This window comes from Balaenoptera musculus, chromosome 4 (genome assembly GCF_009873245.2).
Source record: "Balaenoptera musculus isolate JJ_BM4_2016_0621 chromosome 4, mBalMus1.pri.v3, whole genome shotgun sequence".
NCBI classification, from domain to species: Eukaryota; Metazoa; Chordata; class Mammalia; order Artiodactyla; family Balaenopteridae; genus Balaenoptera; species Balaenoptera musculus.
The window spans coordinates 7,370,557-7,389,613 of record NC_045788.1 but is presented as its reverse complement, the minus strand read 5'-3'; the positions used below and the strand labels follow the sequence as shown (position 1 = coordinate 7,389,613).

At 36.3% G+C, this 19,057-nt stretch overlaps 1 protein-coding gene across 1 annotated transcript in view; it reads left to right on the top strand.

Moving 5' to 3' along the window:
* KCNH8 (potassium voltage-gated channel subfamily H member 8) overlaps nt 1–19,057 on the top strand; it is a 392,154-nt gene that overhangs the window by 252,498 nt on the left and 120,599 nt on the right. The window contains exon 6 of the mRNA XM_036850697.1: nt 15,778–15,935. Within this exon, the coding sequence (XP_036706592.1) occupies nt 15,778–15,935 (158 nt within the window). The remainder of the gene's footprint in view (nt 1–15,777; nt 15,936–19,057) is intronic.

The following is a 19,057-nucleotide window of genomic DNA, read 5'->3' as shown; positions in this document are numbered from 1 at the left end:
CGATTACTTAAACAGAACACAATTCATAATCAGGACATATAATAACAATTCCTACAGATCAGTAAAAGAAAAGGGAGGGAAACATATTTCAGTAGACAAAAGTCCTGTACCAAAACCTCATGAAAGAGGATACCCAATGTGCAGTTAGTATGTGCTCGATATCATGAGGAAAATGAAAATAATTTCACCACCACTAGAATGGCAAAAAAAAGACAAATTATTACCAAGGTAGCAGGAAGATACGGAGCAACCTGAAATTTCATACACTGTATGTAAAAATGTAAATTAGTACAGTCTCTCTGTTAAACTTTTTGCCACCGTACTAAAGTAAAATATACAATTACTTTATGACTCAGAAATTTGACTCATAGAATCAACAGACACACCTATACTTGTACAAGGAAAGGTATAAGTATTGTGTGCATGCATACATATTTATGTATTTATGTATGTATGCATGTATGTATGTATTTCTAAGAGCATTAACTGTAATAGCCTAAATTAGAAACAACCCAAATCAAATTTTCAGCAACAATAAAATTAAGAAATGAATTTCTTTATAGTTATACAACAATAAAAAACAGTAAACAAATAAACACGGTACTATGGTATCAAACTGATGAAAATCACATATGCAATGTCTAGTGAAAGAATTTATATACAAGAGTACCTACTATGTGATTCCTTTTATACAGAGTTCCCAACTAATTAAGCAAAACTAGTCTATGATAATTGGGACAACAGTGACTTTGGGAGGGATTAAGGACTGGATGGGATCATGGAAGTCTTCTAGGGTTCTGGTCCTAGTTATATCTCTATCCATGTTGATGGCAAAGATGGTCAACTTTGGGAAAATTCATCAAGCCATCCATTTAACACCAGTGTACTTTACAGTACATATGTAATTCTTGAAATAAGACATTTTTAAATATGTTGAACAATTGAACATATGGCAACCTATAGTCAAAATGCTGTATTTTTTATGACTCTAAAAATTACCTAAATTTCAAAATAGTTAATATATGTAATTAAGCCCTATCACATAGCAAGAATTTAATAAATTTACCTGTTATCATTTTTATTATTATTATTTTATTGTCATTTTAATGCCATTATAGTATTTGTGCCATAATTATGTATCTATAAAGTAACAATAAAAATAATAGTATGAATACATAAGGCAACGGCAGTAGCACTACTGGTAGGAATAACAGGAAAGACAACTAATACCTGCTCAGTGGTCATAGGAATGTCTGTCAGGATGGACAAGGGTTTTCTGTGGTAACAAGCAAGCTCAAACTCTCGAAGGTTTGTGCCTCCCTCATAATAAATGCTTGTTGTGAATCAGCTGTGAGCTCTGAGACCTGTAGTCACTTGGAATCCCAGGCTGATAGAGGCCGCATCTTGTCACGTGCTTCCGTGATCATCAAGGCAGGGAGAAGAAAATGTGAAGAATTGCATACAAGCTCTCAAAACTTTGCCCAGAGGTCGAAAGCCAGAAAGATTTGGCAAATAGCACTAAAGACTATCACAAATACTAAGGATATTCTTTTCCTCAAATATGAAAATGAATATGAAAGTCCTAAGTAAAATGTGAAATGTTATGCAACTATAAAAGCTCTCATTATTTAATCTAAAATTTTTCTCTCTAATGAGGATATATGTGTTGGATTTCACACTGGGGCAAGCACTAATTGTATTAACATTTTTTTTTAACGTGTTTATTGGAGTATAATTGCTTTACAATGGTGTGTTAGTTTCTGCTGTATAACAAAGTGACTCAGCTATACATATACATATATCCCCATATCTCCTCCCTCTTGTGTCTCCCTCACACCCTCCCTATCCCACCCCTCTAGGTGGTCACAAAACACGGAGCCGATCTACCTGTGCTATGCTGCTGCTTCCCACTAGCTATTTTACATTTGGTAGTGTATATATGTCCATGCCACTCTCTCACTTTGCCCCAGCTTACCCTTCCCCCTCCCCGTGTCCTCAAGTCCATTCTCTATGTCTGCGTCTTTATTCCTGTCCTGCCCCTAGGTTCATCAGAAACTTTTCTTTTTTCTTTTTAGATTCCATATATATATGTGTTAGCATACGATATTTGTTTTTCTCTTTCTGACTTACTTTGTATGACAGTCTCTAGGTCCATCTACCTCACTACAAATAACTCAATTTCATTTCTTTTTATAGCTGAGTAATATTGCATTGTATACATGTGCCACATCTTCTTTATCCATTCATCTGATGCTGGACACTTAGGTTGCTTCCATGTCTTGGCTATTGTAAATAGAGCTGAAATGAACATTGTGGTACATGTCTCTTTTTTTTTTTTTTTTAATTATTTATTTATTTATTTATTTATTTATTTTTGCTGTGTTGGGTCTTCGTTGCTGTGCGAGGGCTTTCTCTAGTTGCGGCAAGTGGGGGCCACTCTTCATCGCGGTGCGCGGGCCTCTCACTATCGCGGCCTCTCTGGCTGCGGAGCACAGGCTCCAGATGCGCAGGCTCAGTAGTTGTGGCTCACGGGCCTAGCCGCTCCGCGGCATGCGGGATCTTCCCAGACCAGGGCTCGAACCCATGTCCCCTGCATTGGCAGGCAGATTCTCAACCACTGCGCCACCTGGGAAGCCCCATGACTCTTTTTGAATTATGGTTTTCTCAGGGTATATGCCCAGTAGTGGGATTGCTGGGTCATACGGTAGTTCTATTTTTAGTTTTTTAAGGAACCTCCATACTGTTCTCCATAGTGGCTATATCAGTTTACATTCCCACCAACAGTGCAGGAGGGTTCCCTTTTCTCCACACCCTCTCCAGCATTTATTGTCTGTAGATTTTTTGATGATGGCCATTCTGACTGGTGTGAGGTGATATCTCATTGTAGTTTTGATTTGCATTTCTCTAATGATTAGTGATGTTGAACATTCTTTCATGTGTTTCTTGGCAATCTGTATATCTTCTTTGGAGAAATGTCTATTTAGGTTTTCTGTCCATTTTTGGATTGGGTTTTTTGTTTATTTGATATTGAGCTGCATGAGCTGCTTGTATATTTTGTAGATAAATCGTTTGTCAGTTGCTTCATTTGCAAATATTTTCTCCCATTCTAAAGGTTGTCTTTTCATCTTGTTTATGGTTTCCTTTGCTGTGCAAAAGCTTTTAAGTTTCATTAGGTCCCATTTGTTTATTTTTGTTTTTATTTCCATTTCTCTAGGAGGTGGGTAAAAAGATCTTGCTGTGATTTATGTCATAGAGTGTTCTGCCTATGTTTTCCTCTAAGAGTTTTAGAGTGTCTGACCTTACATTTAGGTCTTTAATCCATTTTGCATTTATTTTTGTGTATGGTGTTAGGGAGTGTTCTAATTTCATTCTTTTACATGGAGCTGTCCAGTTTTCCCAGCACCACTTATTGAAGAGGTTGTCTTTTTGCCATTGTATATTCTTGCCTCCTTTTCAAAAATAAGGTGACCATATGTGTGTGGGTTTATCGCTGGGCTTTCTATCCTGTTCCATTGATCTATATTTCTGTTTTTGTGCCAGTACCATACTGTCTTGATTACTGTAGCTTTGTAGTGTAGTTTGAAGTCCAGGAGCATGATTCCTCCAGCTCCATTTTTCTTTCTCAAGATTGCTTTGGCTATTCATGGTCTTTTGTGTTCCCATACAAATTGTGAAATTTTTTGTTCTAGTTCTGTGAAAAATGCCATTTGTAGTTTGATAGGGATTGCATTGAATCTGTAGATTGCTTTGGGTAGTATAGTCATTTTCACTATGTTGATCCTTCCAATCCAAGAACATGGTGTATCTCTCCATCTGTTTGTATCATCTTTAATTTCTTTCATCAGTGTCTTATAATTTTCTGCATACAGGTCTTTTGTCTCCTTAGGTAATTTTATTCCTAGGTATTTTATTGTTTTTGTTGCAATGGTAAACGGGAGTGTTTCCTTAAATTCTCTTTCAGATTTTTCATCATTAGTGTATAGGAATGCAAGAGATTTCTGTGCATTAATTTTGTATCCTGCTACTTTACCAAATTCGTTGATTAGCTCTAGTAGTTTTCTGGTAGCATCTTTAGGATTCTCTGTGTATAGGATCATGTAATCGGCAAATAGTGACAGCTTTACTTCTTTTCCAATTTGGATTTCTTTTATTTCTTTTTCTTCTCTGATTGCTGTGGCTAAAATTTCCAAAACTATGTTGAATAATAGTGGTGCAAGTGGACAACCTTGTCTTGCTCCTGATCTTAGTGAAAATGGTTTCAGTTTTTGACCATTGAGAATGATGTTGTCTGTGTGTTTGTCATATATGGCCTTTATTATGTTGAGGAAAGTTCCCTCTATGCCTACTTTCTGGAGGGTTTTTATCATAAATGGGTGTTGAATTTTGTTGAAAGATTTTTCTGCATCTATTGAGATGATCATATGGTTTTTCTCCTTAAATTTGTTAATATGGTGTATCACATTGATTGACTTGTGTATATTGAGGAATCCTTGCATTCCTGGGATAAACCCCACATGATCATGGTGTATGATCCTTTTAATGTGCTGTTGGATTCTGTTTGCTAGTATTTTGTTGAGGATTTTTGCATCTATGTTCATCAGTGATATTGGCCTGTACTTTCCTTTCTTTGTGACATCTTTGTCTGGTTTTGGTATCAGGGTGATGGTGACTTCGTAGAATGAGTTTGGGAGTGTTCCTACCTCTGCTATATTTTGGTTGAGTTTGAGAAGGATAGGTGTTAGCTCTTCTCTAAATGTTTGATAGAATTCACCTGTGAAGCCATCTGGTCCTGAGTTTTTGTTTGTTGGAAAATTTTTAATCACAGTCTCAATTTCAGTGCTTGTGATTGATCTGTTTATATTTTCTATTTCTTCCTGGTTCCGTCTCAGAAGGTTGTGCTTTTCTAAGAATTTGTCCATTTCTACCAGGTTGTCCAGTTTATTGTCATATAGTTGCTTGTAGTAATCTCTCATGATCCTTTGTATTTCTGCAGTGTCAGTTGTTACTTCTCCGTTTTCATTTCTTATCCTATCGATTTGAGTCTTCCCCCTTTTTTTCTTGATGAGTCTGGCTAATGGTTTATCAATTTTGTTTATCTTCTCAAACAACCAGCTTTTGGTTTTATGGATCTTTACTATTGTTTCTTTCATTTCTTTTTCATTTATTTCTGATCTGATCTTTATGATTTCTTTCCCTCTGATAACTTTGGGTTTTTTTTGTTTTTCTTTCTATGATTGGTTTAGCTGTAAGGTTAGATTGTTTATTTGAGATATTTCTTGTTTCTTGAGGTAGGATTGTATTGCTATAAACTTCCCTCTTAGAACTGCTTTTGCTGCATCCCATAGGTTTTGGGTCATCGTGTTTTCATTGTCATTTGTTCCTAGGTATTTTTTGATTTCCCCTTTGATTTCTTCAGTGATCACTTCGTTATTAAGTAGTGTATAGTGTAGCCTCCATGAGTTTGTATTTTTTACAGATCTTTTCCTGTAATTGATATCTAGTCTCATAGCGTTGTGGTCGGAAAAGATACTTGATACGATTTCAATTTTCTTAAATTTACCAAGGCTTGATTTGTGACCCAAGATATGACCTATCCTGGAGAATGTTCCATGAGAACTTGAGAAAAATGTGTATTCTGTTGTTTTTGGGTGGAATGTCCTATAAATATCAATTAAGTCCATCTTGTTTAATGTATCATTTAAAGCTTGTGTTTCCTTATTTATTTTCATTTTGGATGATCTGTCCATTGGTGAAAGTGGGGTGTTAAAGTCCCCTACTATGATTGTGTTGCTGTCAATTTCCCCTTTTATGGCTGTTAGTATTTGCCTTATGTATTGAGGTGCTCCTATGTTGGGTGCATAAATATTTACAATTGTTATACCTTCCTCTTGGATCGATCCCTTGATCATTATATAGTGTCCTTCTTTGTCTCTTGTAATAGTCTTTATTTTAAAGTCTATTTTGTCTGATATGAGAATTGCTACTCCAGCTTTCTTTTGATTTCCATTTGCATAGAATATCTTTTTCCATCCCCTCTGTTTCAGTCTGTATGTGTTCCTAGGTCTGAAGTGCGTCTCTTGTAGACAGCATATATACGGGTCTTGTTATTGGATCCATTCAGCCAGTCTATGTCTTTTGGTTGGAGCATTTAATCCATTTACATTTAAGGTAATTATTGATATGTATGTTGTTATTACCATTTTCATAATTTTTTGGGGTTTGTTATTGTAGGTTTTTTCCTTCTCTTGTGTTTCCTGCCTAGAGAAGTTCCTTTAGCATTTGTTTTAAAGCTGGTTTGGTGGTGCTGAATTCTCTTAGCTCTTGCTTGTCTGCAAAGGTTTTAATTTCTCTGTTGAATCTGAATGAGATCCTTGCTGGGTAGAGTAATCTTGGTTGTAGGTGTTTCCCTTTCATCCCTTTAAATATGTCCTGCCACTCCCTTCTGGCTTGCAGAGTTTCTACTGAAAGATCAGCTGTATAACCTTAGGGGGATTCCCTTGTATGTTTTTTGTTGTTTTTCCATTGCTGCTTTTAATATTTTTTCTTTGTATTTAATTTTTGATAGTTTGATTAATATGTGTTCTGGCGTGTTTCTCCTTGGATTTATCCTGTATGGAACTCTCTGCACTTCCTGGACTTGATTGACTCTTTCCTTTCCCATATTAGGGAGGTTTTCAACTATAGTCTCTTCAAATATTTTCTCAGTCCCTTTCTTTTTCTCTACTTCTTCTGGGACCCCTATAATTAGAATGTTGTTGTGTTTAATGTTGTCTGAGAGCTTTCTGAGACTGTCCTCGATTCTTTTCATTCTTTTTCCTTTATTCTGCTCTGCAGTAGCTCCACTATTTTATCTTCCAAGTCACTTATCCATTCTTCTACCTCAGTTATTCTGCTATTGATTCCTTCTAGATAATTTTTAATTTCATTTATTGTGTTGTTCATCATTGTTTATTTACTCTTTAGTTCTTCTAGTTCCTTGTTAAATGTTTCTTTTATTTTCTTCATTCTATTTCCAAGATTTTGGATAATCTTTACTGTCATTACTCTGAATTCTTTTTCAGGTAGACTGCCTATTTCTTCTTCATTTGTTTGGTCTGGTAAGTTTTTACCTTTCTTCTTCATCAGCTGTGTGTTTCTCTATCTTCTCATTTTTCTTAACATACTGTGTTTGGGGTCTCCTTTTTGCAGGCTGTAGGCTTGTAGTTCCCCTTGTTTTTGGTGTCTGCCCCCCGAGGCTAAGGTTGGTTCAGTGGGTTGTGTAGGCTCCCTGTTGGAGGGGACTAGTGCCTGTGTTCTGGTGCATGAGGCTGGATCTTGTCTTTCTGGTGGGCAGGACCACGTCTGGTGGTGTGTTTTGGGGTGTCTGTGACCTTATTATGATTTTAGGCAGCCTCTCTGCTAATGGGTGGGGTTGTGTTCCTGTCTTGCTAGTTGTTTGGCATAGGTTGTCCAGCACTGTAGCTTGCCATTCATTGAGTGGAGCTGGGTCTTAGCGTTGAGACGGAGATCTCTGGGAGAGCTTTCGCTATTTGATATTATGTGGAGCCAGGAGGTCTCTGGTGGACTAATGTCCTGAACTCGGATCTCCCACCTCAGAGGCACAGACCTGACACCAGCTGGAGCACCAAGACCCTTTCAGCTGCACGGCCAGGTACGTGGGAGTTTCTTGCTTTTTGGGAAGTCTGAAGTCTTCTGCCAATGTTCAATAGCTGTTCTGTAGGAGTTGTTCCACATGTACTTGTATTTCTGATGTATTTGTGAGGAGGAAGGTGATCTCTATGTCTTACTCCTCCGTCATCTTGAAGGTCTCTCATTAGCACATCTTTTGTTGTCTATCTTAGTCTTCATTAATTCTAAGTTTTGTTACTTGGGTAACTAATATTTACTTCATATGAAATTAATAGACTTTAATTATTAGTTTTTTAAATTTCATGACTGAATATTATAGATGTTATAGTCCTTATGTTTTCTATTGGAGTTAAATTTGGAAATTTTACCACTCAAAAACTATAACTATAAACAGGATAAGTATGCCAAAAGACTTTCTATAATTAAGTAGTGTATACGTAAATCATGGTTCTTCAGTAGTTTATGTTTAATCATTAAATTATTTTTACTAAAAATGATCAAGTAATTCCAAAATTCAATATCTAATTTAGAGTTACATAGCACCTGAAAGTGGATAATTTATATGGAGCCGAAATTGGTAGTTTCTCCACATACCAGTGTACATGTTATGTGGAAGTTTTTTGAGAAGGTAACGTTATACAATAAAATGAAAGCAATGTACAAAGTCAGTATAATAAAATAGTTATAGACAATAAGTGGGAGTTTTCATAGAGATCTGCTGGGAATGTGTGCTGTGTCCTTTGACCTGCCAGCATATTCACAGATGGGACTTCAGATAATAAAAATGGGAGTCCATGGTCCCCATCAGAGGCATGCTTCTTTTGGATGCCTTGCCCATCTTTGAGTGCCAAGAACCCTGCACAGGGCAAAGAGCACAACAGGTCCTCAACTGACACATTTTCATAGTACTTAAGGATGTTGCAAAGCTGAAAGGTATAGCTATGCTTTAGATCTTCCAATAAAAAATAGAAGCAGTCAACTGGGAGCAATCTGTACAAAAAACCAACATTTGGGAATTTAACTTGGCAAAAGTTTACTTTAACTAATAGTAACACAAGAGTTTTTTGTTTTTTTGGTTTTTTTTTTTAAGATTTCCCAGCAGTTTACTAAGGCTGCATTACTAAAAGAAAAAACAATTCTAAATATATTACTAGAAACATTATACTATCACCCAATTGGCAAAAATTTTTAAGTGTGACAACGTCGAGTGTTGGTGAGACTGTGGAATAATGAGAACTCTGCAAACACTGCTGAGTATTTGCTACTGTCTTCCCACTGGACAGGCTACATCTGGGGATTAACTTTTTCTTTCCTGGTAGAGAAGAGAGCAGGGACACTTTTGAAAATTTATGTCCTGATTTTAGGCAAATTGGAAGAGGGCAGGGAGCTTTTCTGGCTTCTGCTCCTTCTCAGTTGCCTTCAGCTCAAAATAATTCTTATTCCAAAGTGGCATATTTGAGGATGGCATAGTCTGCTACCGTTTCAGTACCTTACTTCCAAAAGGACAGTAGTCAACTATGTGAATGGTTTTCTTTTCTTTTCTTTATTGTGTTAAAAACCTGAAAATTTCTTTTCAAAATAAAAATTGATGGGGCAACTCACTATGTAAAACAAATAAAAATTCAGCCTGAAAAGAGGAAAGAGAGGGGGGTAGGGAGTAAGGAAGAAAGGAAGGAAGGAAGGAAGGAAGGAAGGAAGGAAGGAAGGAAGGAAGGAAGGAAGGGAAGGAAGAAAGAGAGAGAAAGAAGGGAGGAAGGAAGGAAGAGGCAAAAGCCCAAACCCTATCTTCCATGAGACTTTGCTGTGAAAACCACCAAACAAGAGAAAAGCATCAGGACTGAGAAGAGGAAACCATATCAGCAAGAGACAGTTGAAAGAAATGGAGATCTACAGCCTGGGGCACGGAAAGACCGTGGTGCCTGATTTCGAATATTTATAAGAAGGGCTTTTGGGTTGGAAGGTAGAACATACTCTGTGTTGCTGCTAATGACAAAACTAGAACCAAGGAGAGGGAGTTAGAAGGAGGAAGAAACCTATTTGAGAAAAGTAAGAAGGACGCGTCAAACTAAGGCAGCGCTCGCAAAAGGCAGAGGGCTCACCATTGCCAGAATCATTCAAGGCCTGGTTGACCGCATCCTTATGAAGCATGACATGGATGGGGTTCTTCCATTCAAAGAGACGTTAGGATGGAAGGACTTCTTTTCTGGGCTGTTCCATCTGATGTTGACGTTGAGGGTCAAAACTGATGTAAGACTCCACCATGACTCTGGTACAAAACAGAAATCAATGGTGGTATCGACCACGCCCAACCCACCTGGTTGCATTCTTTCATCCTTACCTTTTCTTCTTCAGGCAATTGCTCTTAACTGCTGCTTCTCCCTCTGTCTGTTGCCCTTTCTTTTCCATAAACTTGTCATTTAAGGTAAGCAGGAGGGACAAATGCTGACAAGATGAGCAAGGATCAAGTGGTATGAAAATCTCATCCACTAATCCTGGCAATCAATTACAGCCATTCTCAGGATTTTGAGTCCCTCAAGCCTCTTCATTAATCAACCCCCAGTTACTCATTCTTCCCACACGTGCAACTCAAATTTGCTGTGGCATCATACTGTGTTCAGAGGAGTGTCTCACAAGCAATGGAAAAAGACTGGGTATCTTTAGAATATTAGTCGGCAGCTGGTTTAGTTCAATCTCTCTCCACCCACGCTGTACTGTATTGATTAAATTGTAAAGAAATGGCTAAATGAAGATATTATTTGTATTTGGTGCATTTGCTCTCATGCACACCATTCTATTTTAATTTACTTTTTAACAAGTAAGTCAATATTATCTTAAAATTATTTCCCATCTGGCATGCATGTTAATAAAGAAAAGAAATCTACTAATTTGTGCCATATCAAATTTAACCTTTTTTTTTTGTACTTTCTAATTACATAGTTCTCAAGGAAATCAAACTGGAAAAACTGGATTTAATCTTCTTGCCTTTTAGTTCTCATACATAACCATTTAGTGAGAGAGAGAAATGAAACACTAGTTTTTGGAGGTCTTAACCATACGAGAACAAAACACTTACAGTTATCTCTCTATTATTTGTCTTTATTTTCATAATGCTTGTGTAAAACCTAAATACAGCAAGGTAAACTGATTATCCTGCAAAATAATTCAGCGTGATCTGAATCATAAAAGAATTCAATTATAGTCTGCCTCATTTTGGTGGGGTATATTATGATCAATTTTTTGAAATTCTGTAAATCACATGTATGTATGTATGTATGTATGTATATATGGTAATTCTCTATTACCCTGTTTGTTTATTCATTTCACATGATACCAGCACCATGTGCCACAAGAGACTGCTTATGCGTACACACATACGTGAGGCATTAACATTTCTAAGTGCTAAATTCGTATGACTCAATTCGTTATGGTTTTGGAAATATTTTTCCTGATTCAAACTGTGTGTATGTGTGCTTATAGACAGTTGTGCACGTTGATAATAAATGGAATTAACAAGAAAAGTTAAATATAAAAATTTCTATATTAATGAATATTCATGTATTTTTCAACATAAAGTTGAAAAACATTATACTTTCTAGATATCTCAGAATGAAAACCATACTGCTGCCTTTTAGGAAGGTTAGGGTTAGGGTCTGGAGGAGACCACATTCTTACTGCAACATTTGAATGAGTCGCTGAGTTAATTCACTGAAGGTGTAAAACTTTATGGGAAGTGAGACAACTACAGGGGAAAGAGCAGCTGGACCCAGTATAGTTGGTGAATCTCCTCTTCGCCCCCGTGGTTCTTTTATGAGGAACACCAGATCTGGGAGGCTCTTTTTTCCCTCGTCACAATCTAATTTTATTCTGTGTTTCCCTCACTCTGAAAGAACGTGTGCTCCCCATTTCTGCCCTTCCGTTAAGGGAACATTTACATTGCCACCGCATCTTTATCAGTGGAGAGTACACAGAGTGATTTCTCAGTTCTCCCTGGACAGATGCTTAATCCTTGTATTTCCAGAATCAAAGACAGTTCATTCCCACACATTCAATTCTGTGACCCTGACTTAATATTCTTTTACCTGGGCGCTGCCAATGCTGAATTGAATCTAAGGGCTAAAATTGGAAATACATTTCTCTGCACTGACCTATTGGTATTGCCCCTAAAATATATTTGAAAATGCCGTAAATCTTTAAGATAATGGAAAGAAAATGGAATTGCCTGTCAAAAGATGTCCTGTTTCTCTCTTGCTTACTATCTTCATGATTTTAAACAATTTCCTTAAATCTCCTGAGTCAGTAAAATGTCAGAGATAGTACACCTGAGAGAGTTGGCATGGGAACAACACAAACTAATAAACATGAAAATATGTTTTGTAAATCACAGTACAGCAGAACTATGTCTATTATTATGTGTATGACAAAAGTAGGTTTTTTAAAAAAAATCAGCTATCTAAAAATAATTATGTAATAACCCAAATGGGGAAAGAACTTGGAAAAGAATAGCTACATGCATATGTATAACAGAATCATTTTGCCCTACCCCTGAAACTAACACAACATTGTTAATCAACTATACTCCAATATAGAATAAAAGGTTTTTAAAAATAAATAAATAAATACTCACATTGTAAATTAACTACACTTCAATAAAATTTTTAAGAGTTAAAAAATAAATAAAAATAATACTCATCACTCACTCAAACCTACAGTCCTTATATGATACCATAGTCCTAGAAATCTTAGAATATAATACATATCTAGGTTTTTTCCCTGAAAATAAACCTGAAAGTACTCAAGTACTTCAAAAATATATTTGTATCCATAAATTTAAAAGATAGCTTTTATTCTTTTGCTGTTAACATTCTTTGTGTTTAAAAGTCTTACCATTACTTCTTTTTAAACTTAAAAATAAGCACATCTTCTTTTCATCCAATTAACTCAGTTGAGTAACAGATTATTTTTTAAAAAGCTTTCTAAACTAATATTTTGTAATGACTCATCCAAGAAAATATCTTTTCTGTTCAGAAGTCTGCACCTCTATTTTATTCTTCAGTCAACCACATAGCTTTAAAAATGTTTACTGTATCAATCAACCAAAGACCAATCAATCATTTCTTCCATTCCTCCATTCAGGAGAGCACCCCAGGTATGTGGATGGTGGCAGTGGGTTTTCTGTAAAATCTGTGGTAGAACCTGGTGATCAGTTAGTAAATACACAAAGGCATTTATTCCTTCAATTTGATAATGAACTACTTATCGACTGCTTTATTTCAACAGCTGCTGGTCTAAGCTGTTAAATTGCTTGGCTAATGCACAAATACATGAGTCTAGAAAGTTAAAGAGAAAGAATGAAAAGGTCACCTGCTACCCTAACAACTTCATGGCATTCCCCTGAGCTCCCAGCCCCCTTTGGTGGCCATACTTCAGGGATGCATCGGTACTTTTTGCCATGATAGCATTTTTACTCTGCAGTGGAAATCACCTTGGGATTGTGTTCATCCTTTGTGAGTGGCTTATCGACTAGCTTCATCCTTTCATATTCTCAGTATTAACAATGGAAATATTTTAATATTTTTATTTTTTGAACAAAAATGACTTCTAATAACATCGTCTTAATAAGTTAGATCATTCACAATAGTCTAGAACAATTGTTTTCTTTTTGAGTCACCTAGAACTTGCTTCCAGATCTGAGATGTGACTGGTCTCTGTTGAGGCACCAAAACCCAAAGCACAGAATTGGAACTTAAGAGACTTGAATCCAGGTCTTGCTCTTTCACTAATTAGCTGAGGGGTTTAATCTTGAGCTTTAGTTCATCAGGTGTGATCCTGGGCAGATCACTTGATGTCTTTTCTGCCTCAGTTTTCTCATCTGTAAAAGGGATTAATAAAAATACTTACCTCTTAGCATTGTTGTAAGGAGTCAATGAGATTATGATTGTAAAGGTCGTAGACCAGCACTGCGTTCGTATTAAGAACATAGTGTTATCTATAATAATGTGATAGTAATCTGTTTTGTCAGAATTCCTGTATTATCTCATCTCACAGGCTATAATGAGAACCAGATGACTTACTAAATGTTGTATTAGTTTTTTATTGCTGCATAGCCAATTACTGCAAACACATCAGCTTAAAACAATACTCGTTTATTATCTCATAGTTTCTATAGATCAGAAGTCCAGATCTACCTTAGCTGAAGTCTCTGCTCAGGGCCTCAGAAGGTTGAAATCAAGGTGTCAGCTTGTGGTCCGTCCTGGAGCCCAGGATTCTCTTCCAATCTCATGTGGCCGTTGAGCAAATTTCTTTATGGTTGTGGGACTAAGGTCTCCATTTCTCGCGAGATGTCAGTGAGGGGTCGTTCTCAGCAACTAGAGGCTGCCCGCCGTTCCCGGCCGTGTGGCCCTCCCCATAATATGCAGTTGCTTCCTTCCAGGCCAGGCAGAGCATGCCTCACTGCTTTCCAATCCCTTAACACCAGATGAAGAAAGGTCTGCTTTAAAGGGCTCACCTGACGAGGGCAGGCCACGCAGATCATCTCTCTTTACCCCTATGATGTAACGTGATCACACCTTCATATCTCATCATGCTCAGGGGATCCACCCTTACCCAAGGGGAAGAGATCAGAGGAGAGTGAGGGTGGTGGCAGGGGATTGGGAGGGGACATCTTAGAATTCTCCTTCAAATGTGATGTGAAGTGAAAAGTAAACATGATCTACAAATATAAAGTGCACATTATTGTAATCTTTATTATTGTTAGCATTACGATCATGATACCAACAAGTTCTTAACCTCACATGACACGATTCCACGTACGTGCAATGGTTTACGTTAGCTGTAAAGAGTACTCCAATTCATTTAAAAATTATGTAACTCAGAGCTTAGCATTCGTTCCCTAGCTCCTTGAATTCCTATTCTCTTTGGGGTACTTACTTCCCAAATTCCTTCCTTTGATCTTTGTCACTGAATCACGACACTCCTTAAGAACAAAGTCCCACAGACAAATATGTTTCTGTTGGGGTCGCCAGTGTAGAAAATTATCAGCCTTCATTACACTTACGTGTATGCACCAATCCCAAAATTCCCCATAACTTGGTCATACTCAACTCTAAGACAAATTAAAGAAAAGATAACCCTTTCCAGTGCTTTAATGATATTTAACCCAGGAACTATGTGACAGACTCTGAGAAGTTTATTCATAGGTGGCAGGATTGAACTCTAGATGGTCCACATGTCTATGGCTTTGTCCTTTGACCAGCCCTCACAAGGATGTCATATATTGTAAAAAGTTTGATAAATAGATAGTAAAATATAATATAAAATAAATACAAATATAAAATAAACATAAAATAAAAATATATTAAAAGGATGATGTAAGGAATGGTTGAAAATGATTATATCTTCCATTTAAATGGAATGGGGAGTTTAACCTAGAAATCCAAACAAGAAACTTCTGGTATTTTGTGAATACAAACACCTTCAGGGCAAGGATCAGTTTCATATCCATACGGAGATTAGTAAAACTTTTGTACACGGAATAGAGTACTATCGGATAAAAAATAAATGAAAAGAATATGGACTGCAAATTATACTTGTGTTCAGAATCGTCTCTGCCACTGTTGGCAAGATGATCATGGATGAGTTACTTTTCCCACTGAGACTTAGTTTCTGCCTCTGCTAATACTGCCTACTATGTACTGTCTGCTATGTTAACATCGTGGAAGATGTTCTGAGTAAGTGAAACAATCTAAGCTAAGTTCTTAGGACAATGTCTGCTACACAGTGAGCATTCAGTAAGTGTTGCCTATTGTTGTTATTGTTATTATTATTTATTTTAATTATGTTAACGTGTGGCCCAAAGTCTGCAATGTATTACTGCTCAAAAAATACTGCTTTCTTCACCCTTCTCCAATACCTGTTTGTTGAGTTGAGCTGGATGTGTCAAGAAGAGTATTTTGGATATTGTCAATCTAAAGTACGTTAAGAGGTTACCGTTAGTCTAATTTAATACAGTTTTCTTCCTCTCTTTCTTCCCCCCCGCCCACCTGCCTGTCTTCCTTCCATCTTCTCTTCTTACCTTGTCTTTCCTTCTTTCCTTCTCCTCTCTCTCTTTCTCCTAAATCCTCTTTCTCTATCCTTTTTTTTCTCAAGCAGATATTATTTTAAATTTTCGAACAACCTATGTCAGCAAGTCTGGCCAAGTTATCTTTGAAGCAAGATCAATTTGCATCCACTATGTCACAACCTGGTTCATCATTGATTTAATTGCTGCCCTGCCTTTTGATCTCCTGTATGCTTTCAACGTCACAGTGGTGAGTAAAGAGCTCCCTTCCACATGACCTTGAAGGTTGGTTTTACCCCTGTGCTTATTTTTCACATGCTCAGGTTTTAAATATTTGTGGCAATTTGTATGCCCAGGATTTTGTGCCCTTTTAAATAAAGAGGCCAAGGTCACCAATGATATGCAGCCCAGATTCTCCACTTAAAGAAGTTACTTCCTTTTTGAAATTTGTATTACCCATTTCTAATCATTTAAATACCTAGAACCAGGATATTAAAAACTTGAATTCACCATCAAATTGACTCACTAAACAAATCCTTTGGTAAGGAAACCATCTGCAAGAATAGAAGCATTACTTTATGTTACTGAGCCAGATATTTCCCTCAAGAATTTGGTGGAGAGTTTGAAGATTTCTTCTACTTTTATGACTTTTACTCGCTACCTCTTGAATATTTCATTATTCATTGGCAAAACAGAAGACCTATCAAGATAGAAAGATAGGTTGAAATTAAAATAGAATTCAACCACTTCTTAGAAGTCCCTGTAAAAATGTTGGATTGAGCAAAAATCTAAATGATAAAATGACCAACATAAACCAAGCATCCTCTTGAATTTTTATTGATATTTGTAACTTCTCCTCTTTCTTCATCTAAAACATTTATTCTCAGATTTCTTACAGGAAAGAAAGTATGCCCACTTGTAGTCGTAGCTATTTTTACTATTTAATGATTGACACTCTTAAAAGCATTAAGTGTTCCCTTATAAATAGAGAGACTTTTAGGAAGGTATAACAGAATTTTTGGACCAGTAATACAATTTGCTGCCAGAGTAACCAGTTTTAGCAGGCAAAAATTTACTAGACATTAGTTCAAATTAAACATATTTCCTACTCAGTTGACAAACCTCCCCCCATAGAAATTATATTCTCTATCAAGAATTTAATAGCATAGTTTTCAATATTAAACAAAGTGATCAATGTTTCAAATACAATCATTACTGACTTCATAATGAAGACTGAACTAAACTCCTGACTACATAGTACAGATTTGTGCATTTGTTAATTGCCTGTATAATAGTATTTTTCTTTTCTTTTTCTTTCAGTTTTTTTTTAAGTTGGGAAGTTGAGAGTGTCAACATCGTTAAGAGGTTTATAACTCAACTGAAAGGAAAGCTCTGGGGAAAATCTAGTATATAATATCAATCAGTGCTAAACTGGATTGTTATCCGAGCTTTTTAAAGTGCTTTTTAAGATTGAATTTGACTAGATAAGTATACTATAATGAAAGTGTAATGACTTAAAACGAGGTTTTTGCAAGACTGCCAAAAAATATCCTGAAGAAGTAGATAATTCATAAAATGATAAGAAAATTTTTCCAAATTATCCTGGAGAATTGTTAAATAAATGGTGTTTCATAGACTGCTGTAAATTAACTTGCTCTGCTACTAAATACTAATAATCATTTTTATATTCCATTTGTCTTTGAACACTTAACAAATAGGATAATTTTAAACATATATATAAAATATACTATAAAGTCTATAAAATAAAAAGTACATAAAATGTTTAGATATGATTAAAATTTCCATTGCCTAAAATTAACACAAGTAAAGAATTTTTGAAAAAGTCTAATTCTCATAATTTGATGAATTTTAAATATGTGTACATTTTCACTGTGCTTCTGCTACCCTTCTTCGTTCTCACTTGTGAAATACAGCACAAATCCTTTATAAAGATTTGAAGTTATAGATCAACATCTATGTCAGAAAGAAAGAAAAAGAGGAAAGAAGGAAGGAATCTCTCTCTCTTATCAGTGATAATTTTTCTGCTTTTCACAGGGGTGAGCATATGATCATTTAACAATTGGCATATAAATTTGTTATTCCTCCCAATATATTAGTCAGTATGAAATATTCGATTTGAATAGAAAAGCTTGTTCAAAATATTATATTTACTTCCCAGGAAAGCATAAGTTATAAGGAAAAGTTCATAAGTTATGCTACTGTTATACTACACAGACTTACAAAAAGAAGAGCAGGAACAAACAAATAAAATAACAAAGGGGCTGATTTTCCAGGTCTAAAGTGGGTCTGGTTAGTGCATCTCTATAGATGACATTCAAAGACGCATGACAACCATCAAAAATGTATTGTGTGCTTTAGCTTTGGCTGTGCCCACAATTGCTGATGGCAGATGTTTTACATGCAGCTCACACATTTATTTATTAAAACTTACTGTGTATAAGTCACGATGAAAGGCACAACAAGAGATAAAATTGTGAATGAGACATAGAAAGTATGTTAGAGTAAAAAGGCAAAAGTATGAATCCAAGTTTTATCACTTACCATCTGAGTGACTTCTTGGGAAAGTTAACATCAGAATAGGCCGAAAATCATAAAAATTCCTGCAGGGTTTCTGAGTAGCCTAAAAAGGAAACTTTTCTATAAAATACCTTGCCAAGTATCTAATACCTAGAAAGACCTCAGAACGGTAGTTAACTTTTTTCTTTCTCTTTTTTCTTCCCTAGTTGATAGCCAGGAGGTGGTTATGTCCACTTGGTAGCAGGGGAAACTGCAGTTTGATAGAGGTTTTTGATGAATGCATCACTCACTGTCTTGCACCTGTCTACAAGGTGCTTATAATTCTTATCAGTGACAAATTCAGAGCAGCATCCCAAGAGTAAGAAGGTCCTTTCTCTTTTTCAGATGATATATTTCTATCTAAATCAAATATGCCTCTTCCTTCTGTCATTCATCAAGAGCCAAAATTCACATTTTATAGCTGGAGGTTTTGGACTCAGATAGGAATAAATGTAAATTTTTTTAAGTGACAGCGAAATCACCAGGGCTACCTCATCCTGGACTCCCAGGCTCATGTCCCTTATTTTTGTAAATGACTATTGTTCTCATGTAAGGGCAGCCTCACATTCTTCCCTCAAACATCCCCTTTCTGGCCAGAGAAAATGGGGAGCTTGCCTGCATCAATACTCTATATTCAGATGGTGTGTTAGTCTACTCAGGCAGCTATAAGAAAATATCATAAACTGGATGGCTTCAACAACGGGAATTTATTTCTCACTGTCCTGATGGCTGGGAAGTCCAAGATCAAGCTTTCAATTTGATTTGATTCTTGGTGAGGGCTCTCTTCCTGGCTTG